General features: G+C 35.0%; 7 protein-coding genes, 1 long non-coding RNA gene and 1 pseudogene across 10 annotated transcripts; 1 reads left to right on the top strand and 8 right to left on the bottom strand.

The window, feature by feature from the left end:
* Positions 1 to 222: 222 nt before the first annotated feature.
* On the bottom strand, positions 223 to 6,518 carry LOC124431850. The gene is made up of 15 exons (XM_046980192.1): positions 5,595 to 6,518; positions 5,415 to 5,529; positions 5,242 to 5,352; positions 5,008 to 5,163; positions 3,671 to 4,254; positions 3,459 to 3,558; positions 3,284 to 3,394; positions 2,965 to 3,120; positions 2,840 to 2,890; positions 2,425 to 2,489; positions 1,826 to 2,357; positions 1,620 to 1,763; positions 1,073 to 1,183; positions 839 to 994; positions 223 to 750 (listed from the first exon to the last, which is right to left on the bottom strand). The coding sequence occupies exons 1-15, from the start codon at positions 6,419 to 6,421 to the stop codon at positions 700 to 702; spliced, it is 3,270 nt and encodes a 1,089-aa protein (XP_046836148.1). The 5' UTR covers positions 6,422 to 6,518; the 3' UTR covers positions 223 to 699.
* Positions 6,519 to 6,736: 218 nt separating this feature from the next.
* LOC124431851 lies at positions 6,737 to 8,604 on the bottom strand (annotated as a pseudogene).
* A 449-nt stretch (positions 8,605 to 9,053) lies between these two features.
* LOC124431852 lies at positions 9,054 to 10,584 on the bottom strand. The gene is made up of 5 exons (XM_046980194.1): positions 9,758 to 10,584; positions 9,578 to 9,677; positions 9,405 to 9,515; positions 9,171 to 9,326; positions 9,054 to 9,104 (listed from the first exon to the last, which is right to left on the bottom strand). Exons 1-5 carry the CDS (start codon positions 10,582 to 10,584, stop codon positions 9,054 to 9,056), a joined length of 1,245 nt encoding a protein of 414 aa, XP_046836150.1.
* A 782-nt stretch (positions 10,585 to 11,366) lies between these two features.
* Positions 11,367 to 12,035, bottom strand: LOC124431853. The gene is made up of 3 exons (XM_046980195.1): positions 11,863 to 12,035; positions 11,684 to 11,794; positions 11,367 to 11,567 (listed from the first exon to the last, which is right to left on the bottom strand). The coding sequence occupies exons 1-3, from the start codon at positions 11,926 to 11,928 to the stop codon at positions 11,367 to 11,369; spliced, it is 378 nt and encodes a 125-aa protein (XP_046836151.1). The 5' UTR covers positions 11,929 to 12,035.
* A 92-nt stretch (positions 12,036 to 12,127) lies between these two features.
* LOC124431742 lies at positions 12,128 to 15,240 on the bottom strand. Its single transcript, XM_046979965.1, has 5 exons — positions 14,612 to 15,240; positions 14,432 to 14,531; positions 14,259 to 14,369; positions 14,025 to 14,180; positions 12,128 to 12,266 (listed from the first exon to the last, which is right to left on the bottom strand). The coding sequence occupies exons 1-5, from the start codon at positions 15,238 to 15,240 to the stop codon at positions 12,255 to 12,257; spliced, it is 1,008 nt and encodes a 335-aa protein (XP_046835921.1). The 3' UTR covers positions 12,128 to 12,254.
* Positions 13,626 to 14,682, top strand: LOC124431743. Its single transcript, XR_006944086.1, has 3 exons — positions 13,626 to 13,759; positions 13,892 to 13,981; positions 14,556 to 14,682. It is a non-coding gene; the product is annotated as an uncharacterized LOC124431743 (long non-coding RNA).
* A 1,432-nt stretch (positions 15,241 to 16,672) lies between the features above and the next one.
* Positions 16,673 to 19,784, bottom strand: LOC124431708. The gene is made up of 4 exons (XM_046979890.1): positions 18,580 to 19,784; positions 18,324 to 18,423; positions 18,046 to 18,156; positions 16,673 to 17,819 (listed from the first exon to the last, which is right to left on the bottom strand). Exons 1-4 carry the CDS (start codon positions 19,377 to 19,379, stop codon positions 17,634 to 17,636), a joined length of 1,197 nt encoding a protein of 398 aa, XP_046835846.1. The 5' UTR covers positions 19,380 to 19,784; the 3' UTR covers positions 16,673 to 17,633.
* Positions 19,785 to 20,307: 523 nt separating this feature from the next.
* LOC124431854 lies at positions 20,308 to 21,003 on the bottom strand (the record flags this gene model as incomplete). Its single annotated transcript, XM_046980196.1, has 2 exons — positions 20,308 to 20,718; positions 20,887 to 21,003. Coding segments are annotated over 2 exons (396 nt in total), but the record flags the coding sequence as incomplete, so codon positions are not given.
* LOC124431703 (odorant receptor 13a-like) lies at positions 20,635 to 26,001 on the bottom strand. 3 transcript variants are annotated; one of them, XM_046979882.1, is made up of 6 exons: positions 25,446 to 26,001; positions 25,151 to 25,319; positions 24,894 to 24,993; positions 24,715 to 24,825; positions 24,443 to 24,598; positions 20,635 to 21,569 (listed from the first exon to the last, which is right to left on the bottom strand). In XM_046979882.1, the coding sequence occupies exons 1-6, from the start codon at positions 25,963 to 25,965 to the stop codon at positions 21,138 to 21,140; spliced, it is 1,488 nt and encodes a 495-aa protein (XP_046835838.1). In that variant the 5' UTR covers positions 25,966 to 26,001; the 3' UTR covers positions 20,635 to 21,137. The 3 variants fall into 3 exon arrangements, with proteins under 3 accessions (XP_046835838.1, XP_046835837.1, XP_046835839.1); XM_046979881.1 differs by having other exon boundaries at positions 25,151 to 26,001; XM_046979883.1 differs by lacking the exon at positions 20,635 to 21,569 and adding an exon at positions 24,268 to 24,359 and having other exon boundaries at positions 25,151 to 26,001.
* Positions 26,002 to 26,191: the final 190 nt, after the last annotated feature.

Below are 26,191 nucleotides of genomic sequence, written 5' to 3' on the forward strand. Positions count from 1 at the left end.
TGTGCGTTGAATATACACTGATCAATAGTGCTTTTCTCGGCTTTAAAGATAATAATCTTTTTTTTTTTTCATCATAATTCGATTTGCTTGAAAATTTATTTTGTGTTTAGAAAATGTATACTATACTTATGTATTTTTCATCTCATACCAATTTATATTTTTAAATGTTTTATTACAGCAAAGTGAATCTTTATATTATTTAAAATGAAATATTTCTATCTTCTTGTCGTTATTTTTAGAGAATTCAAAGGGATTTTGTTTTGTATAAATTTTAACCTTTTTGGTCATTTTTATATTCGTTACAAAATGTAATCTTTACTATGACAATGATCTAAAAAATAGTGCTAACGGAATTTACGTATCACCATTTTATTATCATCTAAATCGACTATATCCGAGATAATGTGTGTGAGTACAATTTTATTACTTATGTGCTCTTTTGATTTTTGACTAATGTAACAAAATATTTAACTATTAAGGATTAAAGTTACTAGAAAGTTTCATAATACGCATACGAATACTTTTTTTTTTTTTTATTAGAAATTGCTCAAGTACTAAAAATTTCGTTGGAACTCTCATTTATAATTCATAAAAAATTTTCATTACGTAGGAATCTAATTTATTTGCCCAATAGAAGTTTCTATATCTTTTTCTTTTTTTTATAAATATCTCATTGTAATTTTCACTACGTGAAATACTCTATGTTATTTTTTGTAGCATATTGAAGTATACCGCAGATGTTTTTATTACCTAAAAGAAAAATTGAACTTTCAGATTCATTCAACCGGATCCGTCGTACGCAGTATCATCAATTTCATTTATATTATTAATTACTCACATCGCCAAAAGTGATAATAGAGATTTGCATGAATTTTCCGGCAGTTAATCGTACCACAGAATTGGATCTAAGTATTATTAATATAAATCCGCGAGCTGTGCAATCAGGAAGAAGTTGCCAATCGCACGCGTAAGCGACGTCACCTACTTGCATGCACTATTAAGAAATCTAATTTGATATCAAGTCGTCTTTACTATAATATATAAATAATTTCGATCAAGTAGTAGACGCTACCTGATGTGAGAGTTTCTCGCTAAGAAAACAAAATACGAAAATATTGAACATCATGGAGATAAATACAAGAAAGTATCCTATGGTAATTTTTGTATCGTTGTTCTCCCACTCCTGAAAAATACGAAACTTTTTAAACGTAAAACGGACAAATGTAATCTGAACGAAAGCATGTGCTCCTTTCAAGATATCCTAGAGAAACGAGAAATATATATGTAGGTGCGAAATGTCTACTAGACACATACGGAAATGTTACTACTTTTTTAGACTATCGCCTTACAATGATCTAAATGATAATAAAGATGAGTTGTCTGTGTTGCGATTACGCATACAATGGTAAAAATTATACATTAATCGTGTATTATATCGAATCTTGGCATACCGTGATACAAAAATATCCCAGCAAACACATATTTAATGTGCAACCCAAAAGTTCGACGAGACATATGCGATTAATCACGTTCTCTATATATTTTATAAAACTGTAATCAATGGATTTCTTCGTATCTCGTAGAGTTTTGTAAAAGCTATCTTTAGCTCTCTTTCGTACCTCAAAACGCGCACGTGGAGTCCAACAATGTCTGAAAGTTGATAATTCGTAGATTCGATCGAAGGAATTGAGAAGGAATCTTTCATCCATGCCATCGTCATCGTCAGTTGACCACAGGCGTGCATAATAAAGACCGCAGCGAGACTGCAAGCGCATACGAAGATGGAGCTGGTGATAACACCGGAGAACAGTTGGAGTGCATATACGATATCGTAAGCCGGATTATATCTCGTATCCGCTACTTTGCTATAGCAAGGACAAGGTAACGGATGCAAGTAGACCGTATGATTTTCTATGGAAACAGGAACAAGTGTCATTCCTTTGACCAGATTATAAATCAAAACGCCGCCAATAGTAAAACCCGTACAAACGAGGATAAAATAACGAGCACTATTGGCATGAGCCAACATGATGTCACGATCTTTCGATCTTTTAACCATACGCCAATCTCTTTCGATGTGATCAAAACACCGACGCACGTTTCCTCGATGAAACAAGATGTAACTGTACTTGATGGCACCCATGAGCCAATAACTCACTTGACCGAGCGCCTCCATTCTCGCTTGCAAGTTTCTTTCCTCGAGGAAAGCGTACAAAGTACACGGTACAAAAGTAAAACATATTAAAGAAAAAGAAAGAATGATCAAAACTATAGAACGTAATTTTTCAATTGAAGTCTTTGTCGTAGATGATTGCCAAGCACCCATCGACGTCAATAACCAACGTATCAGCCGAATACTATATTCGTTGTCGTTAATGTAAGTAACATTGACTTCGTTTCTCTTCGACGAATTCGTCAATTTACCCATGATCGTCGTACGAAACCACGCAAGCTACTGATAACATCTGTGCTCCGTCAATTTCACCCTCCTGTACGTAACGCACATTACCTAATATCTACGCCTGCGCGTACGAAACTCTTTTGTAGAAAGATTAATACGAAGAAGAGTACAACAATAGTTCGGCACGCTGATCGATACCAGCGATTTCGTGACTGACACGTCTTTGAATTTATTGAGTGAGAGGCGAGATAGAATTTGAAAGTTTTACCTACGTCAAGATATAATCCAAAGGTACTACATTGCTTTTTTCTAATTTACATTGTTATCTACAATGAAAGAGAACTTTCAAATTCTAATAACGTTGATCTTGCATAAGTATATAGGATTATCGTAAGAATCGTTTTTCGTGCGTCTTCGTTCTTTATCGGCCGAATTTTATTCGGTCAGTGTTCTCAACATATTCAAGTATGCGAGCGATGATTTGATAACCTGTAAAAAAAAAGAATACAAAATATTTTACAGATAAAGTAATACAAAATACATTAAAATAATTTGATACTTACATCGCCGAAACTAGCTAGAGATAATTCTATCAAATATCCTGCTGTTAGGTTGTTCGACGTATTGGACATTGCAAGGATTAGAACAAGGCCACGAACATTTTTCCATGGTAGACGATACCAGTCAATCATGTAGGATCTTTCTCCCACTTTTTGGCACTGTTATAGGATTTCTTTTGACTATTCTGTGATATAGATCGATTAACATCTTAATTTTGATTTAAGAATAATTAAAAATGCTACTTTTAATGTTACTTTTGATGTAGACAAATTTTCATGGTTTTAAAAACATAAACTATTAAGATAGAAATTCATATTATACCTGGTCGGCAAGAATTTCACCTATGTAACAGAATATAAAAATATTAAATGTAACTGATATGAATAATATGATGTAAGTTAGACGACCCATGGTTTCATTATATTGCCAGCCCTGTAAATATAAATATTGATAATTATTCTCTTATAGATTATGCTGTTCATATCATTTATTTTACCGTGATACAGTAATATCCAAGAAGGCATATATTCAAGGTACATCCAACAACTTCGACGAGGGATATTTCATTCAACACTTCCTCTGTGAGCGATATGAAACTAAAATGTATTAAGATAAAAGTAATTAAACAGAATCATAATCGAGAGAAAATGATGAAATTATTACAATATTTATTTTTTTTACAGAGACAATAACTTTCTCTTTACTTACTTCAATGCACGGACATGACGTTGAACGATATCCGTAAATCTCTCTTGGACGGTGTCGCAAGAATTTTCATGACCATCGACCAGGTTTTCCAAATAAGAAATAATCATTTGCAATTGTCCACAAGCGTGCATAGCAAAAGTAGCGGCAAGTCCGCAAGCAGCGGCCGTAATAGAATGGGCAAGGAATCCTGAAACACACTGAATACCAAAGAAGATCTCGTTGATCGGGCTACGACGAGCGTCAACGATGATCTTCGCAACCGGATAAACGAGAGGTCTGTACGTGAGATTGCTATCCTCCTCGGTTATCATTCCTCTTGCGAAAGGTACAGCTATGTAATAAAAAGCAGCACTGCTGTACATGAATGTTGCACAAACGATGACGATACGACGACCAAAATTTGCGTTAGCCTTCATTATTTGGAGATCTTTGATATGTCTAACTTTCTTCCAATCCCACTCGATGTAATCGAAGCACCGACGAATATCGTTTTCTCGTACAGTTAAAGCACAATATTTTATGAGTGCCATCAGACAAAAGCTCAATGGTCCAGTCAGTCGTAATTTATCGTAAGTATCCTCCACCTCAAGCATCAAGTATAATCCACATGGTATCATGAGAAAGATAATAAGTGCATAACAAATTGTTTTGCTCAATCGATCCAAATAAACCTGACAATATGATATATCGGAAGATTTTGGCCAAGCACCGATTGATTTTAAAATCCAACGATTCAACTGAACATTGAAATTCGCATTCTCATCATAATTATCTCGTACACCTGGCACGAACAATGCATCATCAGCCATGATCGACGTTTGAACGACCGCTCGTTACTAAGTAACTATTCACGACGTTAGACGTAACGAGGCACGCCTGACCGAACCTCCGAAAGCAAATACAAATGCAAATGCGCGCCTGCGCTCTCCATTGGAGTTCCTTCAGCAGGATTCGCCGTAGGGACGTAACGATAGTTTAGTATAAATAATGTGATCTACGTGATACCTTACGATTTATTACACGTGTTACGGATCATAAGTTTTAAGGTAGGTAAAAAAAGGAAAAAAAAAAGAAAAAAAGAAAAAAAGAAAAAAAAGAAAAATATTTCTCTGGACAGGATAACAAGTTAAATGTTTGTTAAATCAAAAAAATATTGTGGTTTAATCAGATTATCGACAAAAATTATGTTCCTTTACATTTTCAGAACTCTATAATCTTAATTACGTCAATGTTCGTAACATATTTAAGTAGGCGACCGACGTTTTGATAATCTGTCATGAATGAACGAATAAAGGTAACATTTCTTTTTCTAAATCACATTTTTAGTACATACTTACATCGCTGAAACTACTCAAAGAAAGTTCCATGAAATTTCCAGCAGTTAATTTCGTTGTTGTTCTCGTCATGGCGATTAGGAGAATAAGAGGTTGACTTTTCTTTCCTGTTAAACGATACCAATCGATAGCATACGTTCGCTCTCCTAATATTTTACACTAGGAGAAAATACATTTTCTATGAATTTATCTTATCATACTGATTCCATTCAATGAATTATAAATAATTTAACAAACCTGTTCTATAAGTAGCTCCCCTATGTAACAAAGAATGAAAATATTGAAAGTCATGGATGAAAGAATTATGCCATACGTTATGCAACCTATTCTTTCGGACATGTTACCTTCCTGAAACAAAATATTTTGTCGTTCATTCGTTATTCATTTGTTTATACCAAATTCATACCCACGATAAGGCAATAATATCCAAGAAAGCAAATATTTAAAGTACATCCCAAGACCTCGATTAGAGAAACCTCATTTAATAAACTTTCAGTGCGCGATATGAAACTATAAAAACAAAATCTTTTTCAGATAAAACAATACGGCTAGTATTCTTCGAGGAAAAAGTTTAATGAAAGAGAGCTTACTTCAAGGTTCGTACATGTTGTTGAATGATACTCGCCATTCTTTCGTCCAAGTTTGAACACATGCCTTCTCGACCATCCAACAAGTGTTCCAGCCAATTAATCAAAACCTGCAGCTGTCCGCAAGCGTGCATCGTGAAAACGGCTGTCAAACTGCAAGTACCAGCCTCGATCGAATGAGCCATAAATCCGTAAAGACATTGAATAAAGATAAAAATTTCATTTGCCGGACTGTAACGAATATCCATGAGCAAGCTAGTTACGGGAAAAGGAGCTGGCATGTATGTTACGTTTATAGCAGATGCAAAAACCTTTCCGCTCATCAAAGGTGAAACAATGTGAAAAAAACCAGCAGCACCGTAAGTCAAAATGAGGCAAAGAGATACGAGACGACGTGCGGTATAAACTTTATCCATCATTATTCGTTCGTCCTCGAAATGCGTTATTCTCTTCCAATCCATCTCGATAGACTCCACGCAACATCGAATGTCCTTCTCTCGAATATTCAAAATGGTATACTTGACAAAGCACATCACACAGAAACTCATTGGACCGATAAGCTTCAACTTATAGTAGACACTTTCGATCTCAAAAATCGCATAAGGAACGCAAGGTACAAAGACAAAAAACATCAGAAAATAATAGAAAACGTTTTTTCCTCTACGGAGAAAATTGTCCTTCCAAGAAATCTCGAAGTTAGCTCTTTTCAATGGCCAAACACCCAATGGCTCCAAAATCCAGCGATTCGGTTCGGTTGTAAGATTTGCGTACTTCATGTAGTCGTAGCAGTCATTATTCGCGGAAGTATAGTTATCTTTTTTGGTAATCATATTTAACGTGATATCTTCACTACCACTCAACTATTACTGATAGTACTAGCATCATTTTATATATTCGAGGAGTTATTGTGCGCCTGCGTTGAACCAAGCATTACTCATTCCCCCCTTAAGATCGAAGAAACGTAACTGCGACTCTTTAACTTAGAAATAGTATATGGAAACGCGATTAAACGACCGTATGATTTCCGCTAAAGGGATTGACCCTTCTATGTGGTACGTTACACAGGACATTCATTCACGACATCTCTATCTTTTTCGAGACAGAGGTTCAAACATAATTAATAAACACGGTCCAAGCGCAACTTCGATTCGTGTGATAGTAAGTAAATAACTTTTTGGAATGAGGTAGCAGAGTTTTTTTTGGGGTGATAAAGAGTGAACTTTTACTCCGTCTTATTACTCGTCATGAACGATCGAAGAACAATTACAGTACAACTGTAATTGTACATATTGATAGGTCATTCGGACAGGATACAATATCGCAGGAGTATTTTTTTTATACTATTTCAAAGTGCACCACGAAGAGAATTATTTACTTTGACAAATGTAATATAGTACAGATTTTCTAATTGCTTATTCTTTTTGTAAGATATAATTCAAACAAATTTATTTCAACTTCCATTATAATAATTCTACAACAACTCAAATCCCTCGATTCCTGACTATAAAAACTGCGATTTCGGGCATTCATTTTAGATGATATTTCGAAGGATGTTGAAACATCCAACCAAGGTTTTAATGATCTACAAAAATAAGATCGTACGCTTCATTTGGAATCATTACGAGAATATCGAAAACCATGTTGCGTTTATCAATGTACTTACGCCATTAAAATTTCTGAGTGACATGTGCATCAATTTACCGGCTACGATTTTTATCGGATGATTCGACGCTAATATTATCAATATTTGGCTTTGAACGATTTTTGTCGGAAGACGATTCCATTCAAGAGTACAAGAAGTTATTTCGTCTTTCGCACACTTGGAAAAATAATAAAAGTGTTATATTTCTCTATGAAAAGTAAAAAAAAAAAATTAATAAATAATAAAAAGAATAAAATCGATAGGAAGATTGAAAATAAAAAATACCTTTCGCATCTGTTCCGAAAGAAGCTCGCCGATGTAACAAAAAATAAACATATTAAAAGCGAAAGATAGGAGAAAAATGAAATATGTAATTAATCTGGTCGTATCACTATTTTCCTACTCCTACGGATTGAATGATTCTTTTATTAGTTTGACGAGATTCGTCAAATGTCCAAATCTAAGAAGTGTATCATGATAACGTAATACAAAACAAGACAAACGAGACTAGTACAACCCAAGATCTCTACCATGCACATGTACTGCAGAATCTCTTCTATTTGCTTTATGAAACTGAAAATAAAATATAGCTAAGATATACATCTGGTATAATTTTACAGAGGATCATCGTGCATGCGGAGCTCGAATCACGCAACCTTTTAAAAGTATATAAAGAAGAAATGCAAAGTCGTGTGAAAATGATGTAAAACATTAAAGGTTAATACTTACTTCTTGGATCGGATTTGATGTCTAATTACCTCGGCGATACGCGTATCTGTAGTGGTAAGATAGTGGTATCTAGTGGTAAGATAGTATGATAAGACATTCCAGCGCTATACAGAAAAGAGGCTGACATCAACGCCAAAGTCCTTCCGATCTTGGCATGCGACATCATTGATTCGTAATCCTTTTCCAACACTATCTTCTTACAATCCTCCCTAACATGCTTCATACATTCTTGAATCTTTTTCCCGCGCGTTATTAATATACTATATTTCATAGCGTTTCTCGAACACGAGCAGAGAGGACTTAAGATCTTCAGTCGTATGCGTGTATTCTATTCTTTTAAGAAAATTCGAAGGAACTCTGGTACGAGTAGAAAGGTAAAGAGAAAGTAACAAAAGCCCTTTGCAAAATAGCTATAGAACTTTCTTTATTTTCGTCACGTTATTCGTTCAGAGAGAACAAAGTATCTTAAGGTGACAATAGAAAACGCGATAATTGTGCGTATAATATATTTTTAATTTTATTGATCTACGAGTGTAGATACGAGATATTTTTTTAATTTTGGTATTGCGCGATTTGTTTTTCTGCCATTCTTACGAAATCGCTATAATTTTATACACAATTTTTCTCGATACTTGCACTCATCGTGCAAAGTGTTCAGATCCCGGACGAGCCCTAAGAATTTGTCATGAATGCATCATCAGCCATGATCGACGTTTGAACGATCACTCTGTAGTAAGTAACTATTTACGTCTTTAAACGTAACAAAGCTCGTCTGACCGAACCTAGCAAAGCAAATGGGCACCTGTGCTCTTCATTGGATTTCTTTCAGCAGGATTCGCCATAGGGACGTAACATTACTTTAGTGTAAATAATGTGATCTACCTAATAACATATGACTTATTACGCTTGTTACGAATCGTAAGTCCTAATGTATGTAAAAAAAAGAAAAAAGAGAAAATACGAAAAAAAATATTACTCTGGACAGGATATCAAGTTAAATGTTTGTTAAATCAAAAAAATAATATTGTGCTTTAATCAAATTATCGTCAAAGATTATGTTCCTTTACATTTTCAGCACTCGATAACCATAATTACGTCAATGTTCGTAACATATTTAAGTAGGCGACTGAAGATTTGATAATCTGTCATGAATGAAAGAATAAAAGTAACATTTCTTTTTCTATTTCACATTTTTAGTACATACTTACGTCGCTGAAACTACTCAAAGAAAGTTCCATGAAATTTCCAGCAGTTAATTTCGTTGTTGTTCTCGTCATGGCGATTAGGAGAATAAGAGGTTGACTTTTCTTTCCTGTTAAACGATACCAATCGATAGCATACGTTCGCTCTCCTAATATTTGACACTAATAGAAAATATATTTTTTATGATATTATCTTATCATACTGATTCCATTCGATGAATTATAAATAACTTAACAAACCTGTTCTATAAGTAGCTCCCCTATGTAACAAAATATGAAAATATTGAAAGTCACGGATGTAAGAACTATGCCATACGTTATGCAACCTATTCTTTCGGACATGTTACTTTCCTGTAACAAAATATTTTGTCGTTAATTCGTCGTTCATTTGGTTATACCAAACTCATACCCACCATAATGCAATAATATCCAAGTAAGCACATATTTAAAGTGCACCCAACGACCTCGATTAGAGAAACCTCATTTAATAAATTTTCAGTGAGCGATATGAAACTATAAAAACAAAATCTTTTTCAGATAAAACAATACGGCTAGTCTTCGTCGAGGAAAAAGTTTAATGAAAGAGAGCTTACTTCAAGGTTCGAACATGTTGTTGGATGATACTCGCCATTCTTTCGTCCACGTTGGAACACATGCCTTCCCGACCATCCAACAAGTGTTCCAGCCAATTCATCAAGACCTGCAGCTGTCCGCAAGCGTGCATCGTGAAAACGGCTGCCAAACTGCAAGTACCAGCTGCAATTGAATGAGCCGTAAATCCGTAAAGACATTGAATAAAGATAATAATTTCGTTTGCCGGACTGTAACGAATATCCATGAGCAAGCTGGTTACGGGAAAAGGAGCTGGCCTATATGTTACATTTATAGCAGGTGCAAAAACCTTTCCGCTCATCAAAGGTAAGACAACGTGATAAAAACCAGCAGCACCGAAAGTCAAAATGATGCAAAGAGTTACGAGACGTCGTCCAGTATGAAGTTTATCGATCATTATTCGTTCGTCCTCGAAATGCGATATCTTCTTCCAATCCATCTCGATGGACTCGATACAACATCGAATGTCCTTCTCTCGGATAGTCAAAAGGGTATACTTAAGGAAGGCCATGACACAGAAACTCAATGGACCGGTAAGCTTCAACTTATAGTAGATACTTTCGACCTCAAAAATCACGTAAGGAACGCAAGATACAAAGACAAAAATCATCAGAAAATAAAAGATCACGTTTTTTCCTCTACGGAGGAAATTGTCCTTCCAAGAAACCTCGACGCAATCTCTTTTCAATGGCCAAATACCCAACGGCTCCAAAATCCAGCGATTCGGTTCGGTTGTAAGATTTGCATACTTCATGTAGTCGTAACAGTCATTGTTCGCGGAAGTATAGTTATCGTTTTTGGTAATCATATTTAACGTGATATCTTCACAACCTCTCAACTATTACTGATAGTACTAGCATCATTTTATATATTCGTGGAGTTATTGTGCGCCTGCGTTGAACCAAGCATTACACATTCCCCCCTAAAGATCGAAGATACGTAAATGCTACTCTTTAACTTAGAAATAGTATATGGGAACGCTATTAAACGATCGTATGATTTCCGCTAAAGGGATCGACCCTTCTATGCGATACGTTACACAGGACATTCATTTCCGACATCTCTATCTTTTTCGAGACGGTGATTCAAACGTAATTAATAAACACGGTCCAAGCGCAACATCGATTCGTGTGGTAGTAAGTAAATAACTTTTTGGAATGAGGTAGCAGAGTTTTTCTTGGGGTGATAAAGAGTGAACTTTTACTCAGACTTATTACTCGTTATGAACGATTAAAGAACAATTACAGTACAATTATAATTGTGCATATTGTTAGGTCATTCGGACAGAATACAATGTTGCAGGAAGTTTTTTTTAATACTATTTCAAAGTACTCCACGAAGAGAATTATTTACTTTAACAAATGTAATATAGTACAGATTTTCTGATTGCTTATTCTTTTTGTAAGATATAATTCAAACAAATTTGTTTCAACTTTCATTATAATAACTACTCAAATCTCTCGATTCTTGACGACAATAACTGCAATTCCGGTCATTAATTTTAGATGCTATTTCGAAGGATGTTAAAATATCCAACCGAAGTTTTAATGATCTACAAAAATAAGATCGTACGCTGATGATTTGGAATCATTACGAGAATATCGAAAACCATGTTGCGTTTATCAATGTACTTACGCCATTAAAATTTCTGAGTGACATGTGCATCAATTTACCGGCTACGATTTTTATCGGATGATTCGACGCTAATATTATCAATATTAGGCTTTGAGCGCTTTTCGTCGGAAGACGATTCCATTCAAGAGTACAAGAAGTTACTCCGACTTTCGCACCCTTGAAAAAATAATACAAGCGTTATATTTCTCTATGAAAAGTATAAAAAATAATAAATAAATAATAAAAAGAATAAGATCAATAGGAAGATCGAAAATAAGAAAAACGTTTCTCACCTGTTCCGAAAGAAGCTCGCCGATGTAACAAAAAATAAACATGTTAAAAGCGAAAGATAGGAGAAAAATGAAATATGTAATTAATCCAGTCGTATCACTATTTTCCCACTCCTACGAATTCGATGGTTCTTTTATTAGTTTGACGACATTAGTCAAGTGTTCAAATCTAAAAAACGTACCATGATAACGTAATACAAAACAAGACAAACGAGACTAGTACAACCCAAGATCTCTACCAGACACATGTACTGCAGAATCTCTTCTACTTCCTTTACGAAACTGAAAATAAAATATTGCTAATATATACATCTGGTATAATTTTACAGAGGATCACCGTGCATGCAGAGCTCGAGTCACGCAACCTTTTAAAAGTATATAAAGAAGAAATGCAAAGTCGTGTGAAAATGATGTAAAACATTAAAGGTTAATACTTACTTCTTGGATCGGATTTGATGTCTAATGACCTCGGCGATACGTGTATCTGGATCAGTATCATCGACGCCGTCATTCCCATCGACAATGTCTCTCATCATTCTCATAAGAATTTCGAGTTGGCCACACGCGTGCATGATCAGGAAGGTCGCTAGACCACAAATGCCACAAGCTACCGAATAGACGGCAAAGCCAGCAAGAAATTGTCCAAGAAAGACTAGCTCGTAAGCTGGAGTTTCTTGCTCGTCAAATAATACGAAGTAACTCGGACATGCAAGGGGTCATATTGTGAGATTACCGATTATGAGTTTGCCTTTTGTAAGAGGTAAGATAGTACGATAAGACATTCCAGCGCCATACAGAAAAGAGGCTGACATCAACGCCAAAGTCCTTCCGATCTTGGCATGCGACATCATTGATTCGTAATCCTTTTCCAACACTACCTTCTTCCAATCCTCCCTAACATGCTTCATACATTTTTGAATCTTTTTCCCGCGCGTTATTAATATACTATATTTCATAGCGTTTATCGAACACGAGCAGAGAGGACCTAAGATCTTCAGCCGTATGCGTGTATTCTGTTCTATTAGGAAAATTCGAAGCAGCCCTGGTACGAGTAGAAAGGTAAAGAGAAAGTAACAAAAGCCTTTTGCAAAATAGCTATAGAACTTTTCGATGTTTGAGTTTTCTTTGCAGAGCGGCCATGCCCCGATCACTTTCAAAATACCACGTCCTATTTGTATGGAATAATTTAGAGCGAATTCGATTCTATTAGGATATGCGATAACGCGGGATTTTTTCTCCTCTAACTGTTTCATTTCAGGTACGATCATATCACGATTGGAATGTTCTTATCAGGATCTCTAGCTTCACTGAGCGAGCAGCGTATAGAATGTAGATGGGGCAATAGGCTTTACGCTTGCGTGCAAAAGCCCATTACAGAGGGAGAACTTATTTCAGTTACAAAGTGCACTGCGAATGCAACGGCTTACGTTATCTTCTACCTGCCGGAGTGTGTTCTACCTACGTATGTACATACATTTATAAATTATTAAAAGTTTTATATTGTAATTTTCCTTGGTCGGACCAATGCTTTATCGATGCTTTTTCCCTTTTCCTTTGTATCTTTATTTTCACGTCACGTCATTCGTTCAGAAAGAACAAAGTATCTTAATGTGACAATAGATATCGCGATAATTGTACGTATAATATATTTTTAATTTTATTGATCTACGAGTGTAGATACGAGATATTTTTTTAATTTTGGTATTGCACGATTTGTTCTTCTGACATTTTTATGAAATCGCTATAACTTTATATACAGTTTTTCTCGAGACATGCACTCGTCGTCAGTGTTCAGATCCCGGACAAGCCCTAAGAATTTGTCATGAATGCATCATCAACCATGACCGACGTTTGAACGATTGCTCTGTAGTAAGTAACTATTTACGGCTTTAAACGTAACAAAGCTCGCCTGACCGAACCTAGCAAAGCAAATGCAAATGCAAATGGGCGCCAGTGCTCTTCATTGGATTTCCTTCAGCAGGATTTGCCGTAGAGATGTAACAATAGTTTAGTGTAAATAATGTGATTTACGTGATTTCTTACGACTTATTACGAGTGTTACGGATCGTAAGTTTTAAGGTATGTAAAGGGGGAAAAATGGAAGAATATTTTTCTTGACAGGATAACAAGTTAAATACTTGTTAAATCAAAAAAATAATATTGTAGTTTAATCAGATTATCGTCAAAACTTATGTACCTTTACATTTTCAGAACTCGATAAACTTAATTACGTCAATGTTCGTAAAATATTTAAATAGGCGACCGACGATTTGATAATCTGTCATGAATGAACGAATAAAGGTAACACTACATTTTTTAATTCACATTTTTAGTCCATACTTACGTCGCTGAAGCTACTCAAAGAAAGCTCCATGAAATTTCCGGCAGTTAATTTCGTTGTTGCTCTCGACATGGCGATTAGGAGAATAAGAGGTTGACTTTTCTTTCCTGTTAAACGATACCAATCGATTGCGTACGTTCGCTCTCCTAATATTTGACACTGATAGAAAAAATATTTCTTATGAATTTATCTTATCATACTGATTCCATTCAATGAATTATAAATAGCTTAACAAACCTGTTCCATAAGTAGCTCCCCTATGTAACAAAATATGAAAATATTGAAAGTCACGGATGTAAGAATTATGCCATACGTTATGCAACCTATTCTTTCGGACATGTTACTTTCCTGTAACAAAACATTTTGTCGTTCAATCGTTATTCATTTGGTTATACCAAACTCATACGCACCATAATGCAATAATATCCAAGTAAGCACATATTTAAAGTACATCCAACGACCTCGATTAGAGAAACCTCATTTAATAAATTTTCAGTGAGCGATATGAAACTATAAAAACAAAATCTTTTTCAGATAAAACAATACGGCTAGTCTTCGTCGAGGAAAAAGTTTAATGAAAGAGAGCTTACTTCAAGGTTCGAACATGTTGTTGGATGATACTCGCCATTCTTTCGTCCACGTTGGAACACATGCCTTCCCGACCATCCAACAAGTGTTCCAGCCAATTCATTAAAACCTGCAGCTGCCCGCAAGCGTGCATCGTGAATACGGCTGCCAAACTGCAAGTACCAGCTGCGATTGAATGAGCCGCAAATCCGTAAAGACATTGAATAAAGATAATAATTTCGTTTGCCGGACTGTAACGAATATCCATGAGAAAGCTAGCTACGGGAAAAGGAGCTGGCCTGTATGTTACGTTTATAGCAGATGCAAAAACCTTTCCGCTCATCAAAGGTAAGACAATGTAATAAAAACTAGCAGCACCGTATGTGAAAATGATGCAAATAGTCACGAGACGACGTCCGAAGTAAACTTTATTAATCATTATTCGTTCGTCCTCGAAATGGGTTATCCTCTTCCAATCCATCTCGATAGACTCCACGCAACATCGAATCTCCTCCTCTCGGATAGTCAAAAAGATATACTTGAGAATGGCCATCACACAGAAACTCAATGGACCGGTAAGCTTCAACTTATCATAGATACTTTCGACCTCAAAAATCACGTAAGGAACGCAAGATACAAAGACAAAGATCATCAGAAAATAAAAGATCACGTTTTTTCCTCTACGGAGAAAATTGTCCTTCCAAGAAATCTCGACGCAATCCGTTTTCAATGGCCAAATACCTAATGGCTCCAAAATCCAGCGATTCTGTTCGGTTGTAAGATTTACGTACTTCATGTAGTCGTCGCCGTCATTGTTCGCGTAAGTATAATTATCATATTTGGTAATCATATTTAACGTGATATCTTCACTACCTCTCAACTATTACTGATAGTACCAGCATCATTCCTTATATTCGTGGTGTTATTGTGCGCCTGCGTTGAACCGAGCATTACTCATTCCCCCCTTAAGATCGAAGATACGTAAATGCTACTCTTTAACTTAGAAATAGTATATGGAAACGCTATTAAACGATCGTATGATTTCCGCTAAAGGGATCGACCCTTCTATGCGATACGTTACACAGAATATTCATTCACGACATCTCTATCGTTTTCGAGACGGTGGTTCAAACGTAATTAATAAACACGGTCCAATCGCAAATTCGATTCGTGTGATAGTAAGTAAATAACTTTTTGGAATGAAATAGCAGATTTTTTCTTGAGGTGATAAAGAGTGAACTTTTACTCTGACTTATTACTTTCCCACTCCTACGAATTCTACCTACGTATGTACATACATTTATAAATTATTGAAAGTTTTATATTGTAATTTTCATTGGTAGGACCAGTATTTTATCAATTCTTTCTTTATTTACCCTTTTCCTTTGTTTCTTTATTTTCGTCACGTTATTCGTTCAGAGAGAACAAAGTATCTTAATGTGACAATAGACATCGCGATAATTGTACGTATAATACATTTTTAATTTTATTGATCTACGAGTGTAGATACGTGATATTTTTTTAATTTTGGTATTGCACGATTTGTTCTTCTGCCATTCTTACGAAATCGCTATAACTTTATATATAATTTTTCTCGAGACTTGCACTCGTCGGCAGTGTTCAGTTTCTGGACGAGACCTAAAAATTTGTACGAATAAGAGCAACGTGGAAGAAAAAAAAAAAATAAACCTGAAATATAATTCTTTTCTTGATGACTCAGTTCTTATGTAATGGATGTAAAAATTATGCCATACGTTAGGCAACCTAAACTTTGGGTAATATTTCATCCCTGTAACAAAACATTTTATTGTTTATTCGTCGTTCATTTTGTTATACAAAACGTATAATCATCATAATGCAGTAATATCCAACTAAACATTTATTTCACTTACATACATCCTAGACGATCTGAGAAATCTCATGTAATAAATTCTCATTGAGTGATATAAAACTAATAAGCAAAATTTCTTTCAGATAAGCAATATGGCTATTCTTCGAGAGGAGTAAGATCATTGATAAGAAATTTACTTGAAGATTTGAGCGTCATATCGAATAATACTTACTATTACTTCGTCCACATTAGGGCACATAACTTCCCGAGCATCTAGCAAGCCTGCCAATCAGTTCATCAGGATGTACAGCTTGTCATAGATGTTTCCAATCTTCAAGATCACATAAGGAATGTAAAATACAAAGACGAAAGAATATCGTCGAAAAGTAAAGAATCGAGGATTTTATTGTGAGATATACGTACTTTTTGTAGTCTTTGTCGTTCACGTAAGTATAATTATTGTATTTATTAATGATGGTTAACGTGATATTTTCTCACTATCCCCTAGCTATTACTAATGTAATCAACTTATATGCACACAATTATCGAGTACTTTCTCATTGTCTCTCTCCCTTAATATGGGATATACATAATTACGACTTTTTAACTTAGAAATAATATATGAGAACGCTATTAAACGATTGTCCGATTTTCGCAAAAGGGATCGACCCTTCTATGCGATACGTTACATAGGATATTATTTCCCTATTACGATCACGTTTTACGCATATCTTCTATTTATTCAGTCTTTAGATTCTATGAAAATACGTAGAAACAATGTTCTAAGTCACGCACGCACGCACGATTTATCTATCGACCACCGATATTCCTTCCGTAGCAAACTATCAAGTATGATATTTTCATGCCGCTTCAGCCAATGCTTAGAATTATTGATTCTGATTATTGAAAGGTGAATGTGCATCTGTTGAAGTGGACATTGAAAATATGGTTTTGGATATAAATTAAAAGTCAAATAATATTATTCCCTTTTTTTTCGTTACTTTCTTTTAGAAGTGAACAGTCTAATAAATACTAAATCATGTTTCTACCAGTAATATATTCTAGATTGTAAACGTACGAAGCATGTTCAAGTAGGCACCAGCTGACTTAATAACCTGGATTTAAAAGTAAAAATGTTTAGATAAAAATTATTCAAGTAATAATTTCAATCTTTAGGATCCTACCAAGTGATAATTGAAAATTTTAGGATCCTATCATTTATATTTGTCCGTTTGAATACTTACGTCGCAAAAACTACTTATAGATAATTCAATAAAATTGCCAGCGGTCAATCTGGTGGACGAATTAGACATCATAATTATCAACACAACGGCAAGACTTTTTCTTTCCGGTATCCGGTACCAATCTATCATGTAAGATCTTTCACCAACTTTCACAGTCTGTTACAACATCTTTGCAATTAGTATAGAAAATATTTCGCGCGAATGTTCTGGGTCTTCTGAATTTTTTATATTTTTCGAATTCTTATGTATTTCGTATTCCTATTCGGGTTTATCACGTATTACGTATAAACGTTCTACGTATGTACATAACGTAAAGGCTTTTCTATCGTATAATATTTTAATCATATTAAAAAATTCTGCGAAAGATGATTAAGGGAAATACCTGTTCGGCAAGAACTTCGCCTATGTAACAAAATATGAAGATGTTGAATGTGACCGATGTAAGTAATATTAAATAAGTAAAGCTATCGAGTGGTCGTCTAATATCCCATTCCTGCAATTTATAGATAAGAGAAGTAAATAATCTATATAATGGAAATCTGTGCGTAGAATTAATAGAAACAAAAAGAGGGAACGAGGAGAAAATGGAAAAGAAAGGGATGAAAAAAAAAAAATCGTTCAACGTGCAAGAATGATTTATTTACTAGATCGTATGCGTACCACCATACAATAATATCCGAGGCAACACATGTTCAAAGTGCATCCCATTAACTCAACGAGGGATATTTCTCGTATTATCTCTTCTGTGCGTTTTATGAAACTAAAATGTAAAAATTCCATATTGATGTAGACGTAACTATTATCGATAGAAGATATCGAGTATAGGCGAGCTGGAAATTAAGTGTCCAAGGGTATACAACTATATTTGATAACGCCGAAGGAAAGCGAGCATGATAGAACATTAAAGTAGGCTTACCTGAAAGCACGCATGTGCTGTTCTACGATATCAGCCAATCTGTTGTCGAGCGTGTCCGAAACATCTTCTCGACCGTCGACGAGATATTCAAGCCAGGACATAAGTATTTCAAGTTGACCGCAAGCATGCATCGCGAGAAGTGCGGCGAGACCGCAGGTAGCTACGGTTATGTTGTGTGCGACCAGACCAGAAAAAAGTTGAAGAACATAAAAAATCTCATTGATTGGGCTTAGACGAGTGTCCGCGACGATCTTCGGTACAGGATATACGAGAGATCTATACGTAATGTTTTTCTCTTCGTCAAAAACTTTTTGACGTGTCATTGGTAAGGCTACGTAGTAAAAAAGAACGCCACCATACATAAAAACACCGCAAATTATTAAGAGTTTACGTCCAAATTTTGCATTCTCGATCATAATCTTTTTATCTTCGAGATATTTTACGTTCCTCCAATCCATCTCTATGCAACCTATACATCTCCTTATATCGTTCTCGCGGACTATTAGAACGAAATATTTTATAGCAGCCATCAAGAAAAAACTGAGCGCGCTGCCAAGTTTCAAGTGACTGTAAAAGTCTTCTAGCTCAAGAACTAAATACATTCCGCCAAATATCAAGATGAAACCTAATAGCATATAGCAAATCACGATTGTAATCTTTTTTAGAAAAATCTCGAATCGATCGTTTTTAGAGACATCTGATGAAAAAGGCCAAGTACCAATCGGTTTAGATACCCAACGATTTAGAGAGACACTTAGATCAACGTTCTTTTCAAAACTGTCAATCGTGAAATTTTCCATGTAGTACCGACAAGACAGAGCCGTTTGTCTGGTATCAATGCTAAAACGTTACTGAATCTTTAAGACACGATTAGAAATGCACCCTCGAACGAATCAGTTTTGCGCTTGCGCTAATTTCGTCCCGCCTATCCTTTCTGTCATAGGTCATATTAGTTCATACTCTTGTTCTATTCTACTGTGAGATAATATTGGCTGTGTGTGTTTTATCGGTGCTCTTTATAAACCTCGGCAACGTTCTATGTGATTATCATGAAAATTATAAAATTCATCGCAAGCGTGCTGCGTTTTATTTTTGGCGAAACTGATAAGAATGTCTTAACTTATATGCGAGGCCAGTGTGCACAAAGCTATGCGAACAACGCCAATACGAATTACTTACGATAGAATTTACGAAATATGTTCATCCTGTACTAGATTGCTTCAATGTTCTTTGTACTTTTTTTCCTATATAAATATATATATATATATATATATATATATATATATTTTTTTTTTTTTTTAAACTCAAACATAATGATAAAACAAGAATGCAAAACAATGTTTACGGTAAAAAGCAAGAAGAGTAAAAAAAATTCTCGTCGATTTTTTGTTCTCCTAGTAAGTTTGTTTATTGTGTAACATTGATATTAATAATCCCTAATCGTATCTTTTGAGATCAAAGCTCGATGCAACTACGAAGTAGTATTTCGAAGAAAATTGAAGTATCCGATAGCTGTTTTAAACATCTGTCAAAATTTAATCGTCAATTATATCACATTCGTAATTAAGTTAGACTATCGATGAGAATTTGAAAGGATCTTAATATTTACCGTAGTAAAGTTACTCAATGTCAGGGGCACAAACTTGCCTGCTATCAACTTCTGTGGATCATTCGCTATAAGTACAACTATTATCAAATTTTTAACAGATTTAAGGAGGAGATTATGCCAATCGAGCGTTCTTGAAATTGCTATGACTTTCATATTCTGGAGAATAAATTTCGATTATGACAAAGAAATATAGGAAATTCGTAGAAAAACCGATTAAAAATTGATTAGAAATATTACAAATTAAAAATTGATTAAAAAAATACCTGAGTATCCAGAAGTTCTCCAATGTAACAAAAAATGAAAAGGTTGTAAGTGAACGATATGATGATTGTCGAATACCCTATTAAAGATATTACGCTGTAAGTATAATCCTGTAAATTTATTAACGAGTTATGTCTATTATGAAAGGAGTAATATATGCCTATGTATTTATTATTCATTCTATTTAAATTTAATACGATATTAAAAAGTTCGAAATGAACGTGATTTTCGTACGAATTGAAATAAAATTTTCGAACGATAGATTTGAAAAAAAAAATTTAGGAATTGACAATAAATGATGCAATGACGTGTATATAACGAGTTTGTACGATCGAATTAAAAGAAAAATTTGTACAGCGAAGTATTGAATTGGGCCAATGCCTTCTGTAATGTCGTAGATGCATACACTATCTCTCTTTTTAGTTTCTTCATCGTACCCTATTTAAAGCGTAAAAGACGACACAAATACTGAGCATGCAAGAAAGTATTTCCGCTAGGCACATGTACTGTACAATCTCCGTTACTTTTTTCAAGAAGCTGTAACAAACAATATAAGTAAATAACAATAATTATTAGTACGTATTGTACATACATGCAAATTCTAATGAAGAATAATAAAAGTGGTTAGATGTGTGCATCTTATATTTTAATTTTAAGTGTGTTTGTGAGTATACTCCATCGCTTGTTTTCAAACTTGCCTTTTAATTTGTATCTGATGCAGAATCGTCAAGCGGATGAGTTTGTCAGCATTTCCAATGTTCGAGTTCGCCGTCTCGATATCCTGAATTTCTCTTATCAGAATATCAATTTGACCGCAGATATGCATGATAAAGTGTGTCGTTAAAGCGAATACGGCCGAAGCGATGGTGAAGACAACGAATCCAGTAAATATTTGAGCGAAGTAAATGAATTCGTAAGCTGGTGATTTCTGCACGTCGAAAAAGATGTAATAACTTGGAAGAGGCAATCGTCTTATCGTAACGTTGTTTACAATTATGTTCCCTTTGGCGAGTGGTATTATCGCACGGTTAAATAAACTTGCACCATAGATCAAGCAAGTTGAGAGTATCGCCAAAGATCTTCCAAGTTTGCCTCGAGATAACATATTCTCATAATCCTGCTGCAATATAACATTTTTCCAGTCCTCTTTTGTCTCGTGCAAACACATTTTTATTTCTTTATTATGTATCAATAAAAAAATATATTTGACAACATTTGCGAAATTCATTAAAATCATGCTAAGGATTCTGATTTTAACTCTTGTGGTTTTTGTCTTGAAAATCGCGTATAGTACGCTGGGTGCAAAAAAGAATATTATCAAAGCGAAAATAAAAACGTTCATGCAGTATTTGTAAATTTTGTCGAATGTAGAAGCATTGTCATCGAGCGGCCAGGCGGCGATGATTTTTAAAAGATATCGGGACACGCTTATTATATATTCAAAATTATCTTCGTAGGCAACGTAAACTTTATTTTTTTCAAATTTCTCTTGAACATTAGATTTCATGTTTTATACTCGTCTATTCCAAACTTCGAGCAGTTCCCTAACATCACCATAGGACAACTAAGAGTTCTGAAGTAACTATAATCGATAAACTCAGAAGGGGAAAAAAAAAGTAGTGGTAAATTAATTGATCGCGCATTTACGCTTGCGCAAGGAGTTGCGCTAGCCAGTACGACGGCAAATGTAAAACGAAAATATAACGTTGTTCTGTGAACGTGAAATACACTCGAAGGATTTTATGTGCTTTTGTCAAAGTGTCAAGGTAATGTTCAAAAACGTTGATTTTTTTCTTGCCCAAATAACATTTGTTTACGGAGATATACACAAAAGGAAGAAAACATTTCCTTTAGACAATTACATTTATTCCCAGAGTAACTTCAATTAAACGGATATTGTTTAGGATTAAACTTGGCATCGTTTCTTGAAAAATATTAAAATAATCAGTGGCACTTCTCGTTATCTACAGTCACAAAAGAATTACGTTATCATTTGAATGATAAGAGTAAAATGCAAGCCGATCGTAATGCTTACGACATTGAAATCGCTAAGGAAAGTATTCATCGTGTTACCAGCTATGAGCAAAGGTATGCTATGGCTCATTATTATTATGAGCATATTTTCAAAAGCATATTGCACCAGTCAAGAGTAATAGATACTACAGCAGTTTTCGTACCTTGAGATAAAAATCATTTTAAATAATAATTAATCTAGGATCAGTATCGGAAAAATCTGAAAGCATACAGTTTGACGATGTCATCCAATCTGTTGAGGAGCGTGCTCGAAACATCTCCTCCGACCATCAACGAGATATTCAAGCCGTGAGTATTTCAAGTTGACCGCAAGCATGCATTGCGAGAAGTGCGGCAAGACCGCAGGTGGGTACGGTTATGTTGTGTGCGACGAGACCGGAAAAGAGTTGAAGAATGTAGAAAATCTCATTGATTGGGCTTAGACGAAGCTGGTGATTTCTGCTCGTCGAAAATTATCTAATAACTTGGAGAAGTCGTAGCTCTATCGTAACGTTGTTTATGATTACTTTCCCTTTGACGAGCAACAGTACTATACGATTCAATATAATTCCACTATAGATCAAACAAGTTGACAGTATTGCCAAAGCTCTTCCAAATTTGCCTCGAGATAACATATTTTTGTAATCCTGCTCTAACGTGACGTTTTTCCAATCCTCTTTCGTTAAGCACAAACAAGTTTTTATTTCATTACTATGTCTCAATAAAAGAATATATTTGATAGCATTTGTGGCACACGTAAAAATCATGCCACAGATCTTGACCTTCTTTCTTATGTCTTGTGACATGAAAATCACGAATAGTACGGTGGGTACGAAGTATAATAATAATAATAAAAAAGGTAACAAAGAAGGTTTACGAAGCGTTTAATAAATCTTTCGAATGTGGAAGAATTTCCATCAAGCGGCCAAGCTGTGATCATTTTCAAAAGATATCAAATTTCTCTTGAACAATATAATTCATGCTTATGCCATGTTTATTCTAAACGCGTTTATACGCTTGCGCAAGCAGTTAACTAATACGACAGCAAATGTAAAACGGAAATATAACATTGTCTATAAAATAAACGCGAAGGATACTGAGTTTTTCTAAAGAAGCGTCTAATGAAATAGATGATACTCAAAAGCATTGGTTTTTTTCTCAGCCAAATAATATATTTGTTTACGGAGATAAATTCATAAAAAGAAGAAAAAATTTCTTCTAGATAATTACATTTAATCCCAGAGTAATTGCAATCGAATATTATTTGGAATTAAACTCGGCATTGTTTCTTGAAAAATATTAAAATAATCAGTGACACTTCTCGTTATATACAATCACAAAAAAATTATTTTTTTACATAATCTCTCGTTTCTTTTTCAGTTGGTGATTCAGAGAAGACTAATGGGAACAGTTTAGGCGCAACAGGGAGGGCGCAGCCCTCCTTTTGTCTCTTAGGGTGACAGAGAGTACGTATTTACGCTTGCCAGTTACAAGGCGTTATTAAACTGGACGATCGAAGAACAGTATAATACAATGATTGGATAAGGATGGGACATTATGGAGGAATACAATGTCGAAGGTGTTATTTTTAATACGTCTTCAACGTGCACCAAGAACGAGGATTATTTACTTTGCCAGGCGTATAATAGCAAAGATTTTTTAATTTTATAATTATCTGCTCTTATTCTAAGAAATAACCGAAACAAATTTGTTTCTACTTTTATTATAATCCGTTATTCATTTAAACTACCGTCGCGTATTCATTAATATTTTACAAAATTTGCAACTATTCAAATCTCTCGATTTGTGACTATAAAAATTGCAATTTCGGTCATTGATTTCCATATTAGATACTACTTCGAAGGATGTTGAAGTATCCGACCGCGGTCTTAATTATCTAGAAAAGTAAGATCGTACGCTGACCATCTAGATCCTTTACGCGTATATCATAAACCACGTTGCGTTTGTGAATGTACTTACGTTATTGAAATTACTAAGTGACATGTCCATCAATTTACCGGCTACGATTTTTATCGGATGATTCGACGCTAATATTATCAATATTAGGCTTTGAGCGCTTTTCGTCGGAAGACGATTCCATTCAAGAGTACAAGAAGTTACTCCGACTTTCGCACCCTTGAAAAAATAATACAAGCGTTATATTTCTCTATGAGAAGTATAAAAAATAATAAATACATCATAAAAAGAATAAGATCGATAGGAAGATCGAAAATAAGAAAAACTTTTCGCACCTGTTCCGAAAGAAGCTCGCCGATGTAACAAAAAATAAACATGTTAAAAGCGAAAGATAGGAGAAAAATGAAATATGTAATTAATCCGGTAGTATCACTATTTTCCCACTCCTACGAATTTGATGATTCTTTTATTAGTTTGACGACATTAGTCAAGTGTTCAAATCTAAAAAGCGTACCATGATAACGTAATACAAAACAAGACAAACGAGACTAGTACAACCCAAGATCTCTACCATGCACATGTACTGCAGAATCTCTTCTACTTCCTTTACGAAACTGAAAATAAAATATTGCTAAGATATAGATCTGGTATAATTTTTAAAGAGGATCATCGAATATGCGGGGTTCGAGTCATGCAATTTTTTAAAAGTATATAAAGAAGAAATGCAAAGTCGTGTGAAAATGATGGAAAACGTTACAAGGTAATACTTACTTCTTGGATCGGATTTGATGTCTAATTACCTCGGCGATACGCGTATCTGGATCAGTATCATCGACGTCATCTTTCCCATCGACAATGTCTCTCATCATTCTCATAAGAATTTCGAATTGGCCACACGCATGCATGATCAGAAAGGTAGCTAAACCACAAACGCCACAAGCTACCGAGTAGACGGCGAAGCCAGCAAGAAATTGTCCAAAAAAGACAAACTCGTAAGCTGGTGATTTTTGCTCATCGAATATTACGAAATAACTCGGACATGCAATGGGTCTTATTGTGAGGTTACCGATGATTTGTTTGCCTTTTGAGAGAGGTAAAATAGTCCGGTAGGACATTCCAGCGCCATATATAAAAGAGGCTGACATCACCGCTAAAGTCCTTCCGACCTTGGCATGCGACATCATTGATTCGTAATCTTTTTCCAACACTACCTTTTTCCAATCCTCCCTTATATGTTTCATGCACTCTTGAATCTTTTTCCCGCGCGTTATTAATATACTATATTTCGTAGCATTTATCGAACACGTACAAAGAGGACCAAAGATCTTAAGCCTTATGCGTGTATTCTGTTCTATTAAGAAAATTCGAAGTAACCCTGGTACGAGTATAAAGGTAAAGAGAAAGTAACAAAAGCAATTTACAAAATAGCTATAGAACTTTTCGATATTTGAATTTTCTTTATAGAGTGGCCAAGCGCCGATCACTCTCAATATTCCACGGCCGATTCTTATCGAATAATTTAGAGCAAATTCGTTTCTATCGGAATAGTCGGTAGCGCGAAATGTTTTCTCCTCTAACTGTTTCATTTCAGATACAATTTTATCACGATTGGACCGTTCTTATCTGGCTCTTGAGTGTTACTGACCAAGCAGTCTGTAGAATCTAGATGGGACAGAGGCTTTGCGCGCAGAAGCGCATCGCAGAGGGAGAACTTATTTCGATTGCAAAGTAGACTGCGAACGTAATGGCTTTCGTAATTCTTTACTTACAGTGATCACTACTATTTTCGTAGGTAACATATGTTCAATGACA

The sequence above is a fragment of the Vespa crabro genome, chromosome 22, assembly GCF_910589235.1.
Source record: "Vespa crabro chromosome 22, iyVesCrab1.2, whole genome shotgun sequence".
NCBI lineage: Eukaryota > Metazoa > Arthropoda > Insecta > Hymenoptera > Vespidae > Vespa > Vespa crabro.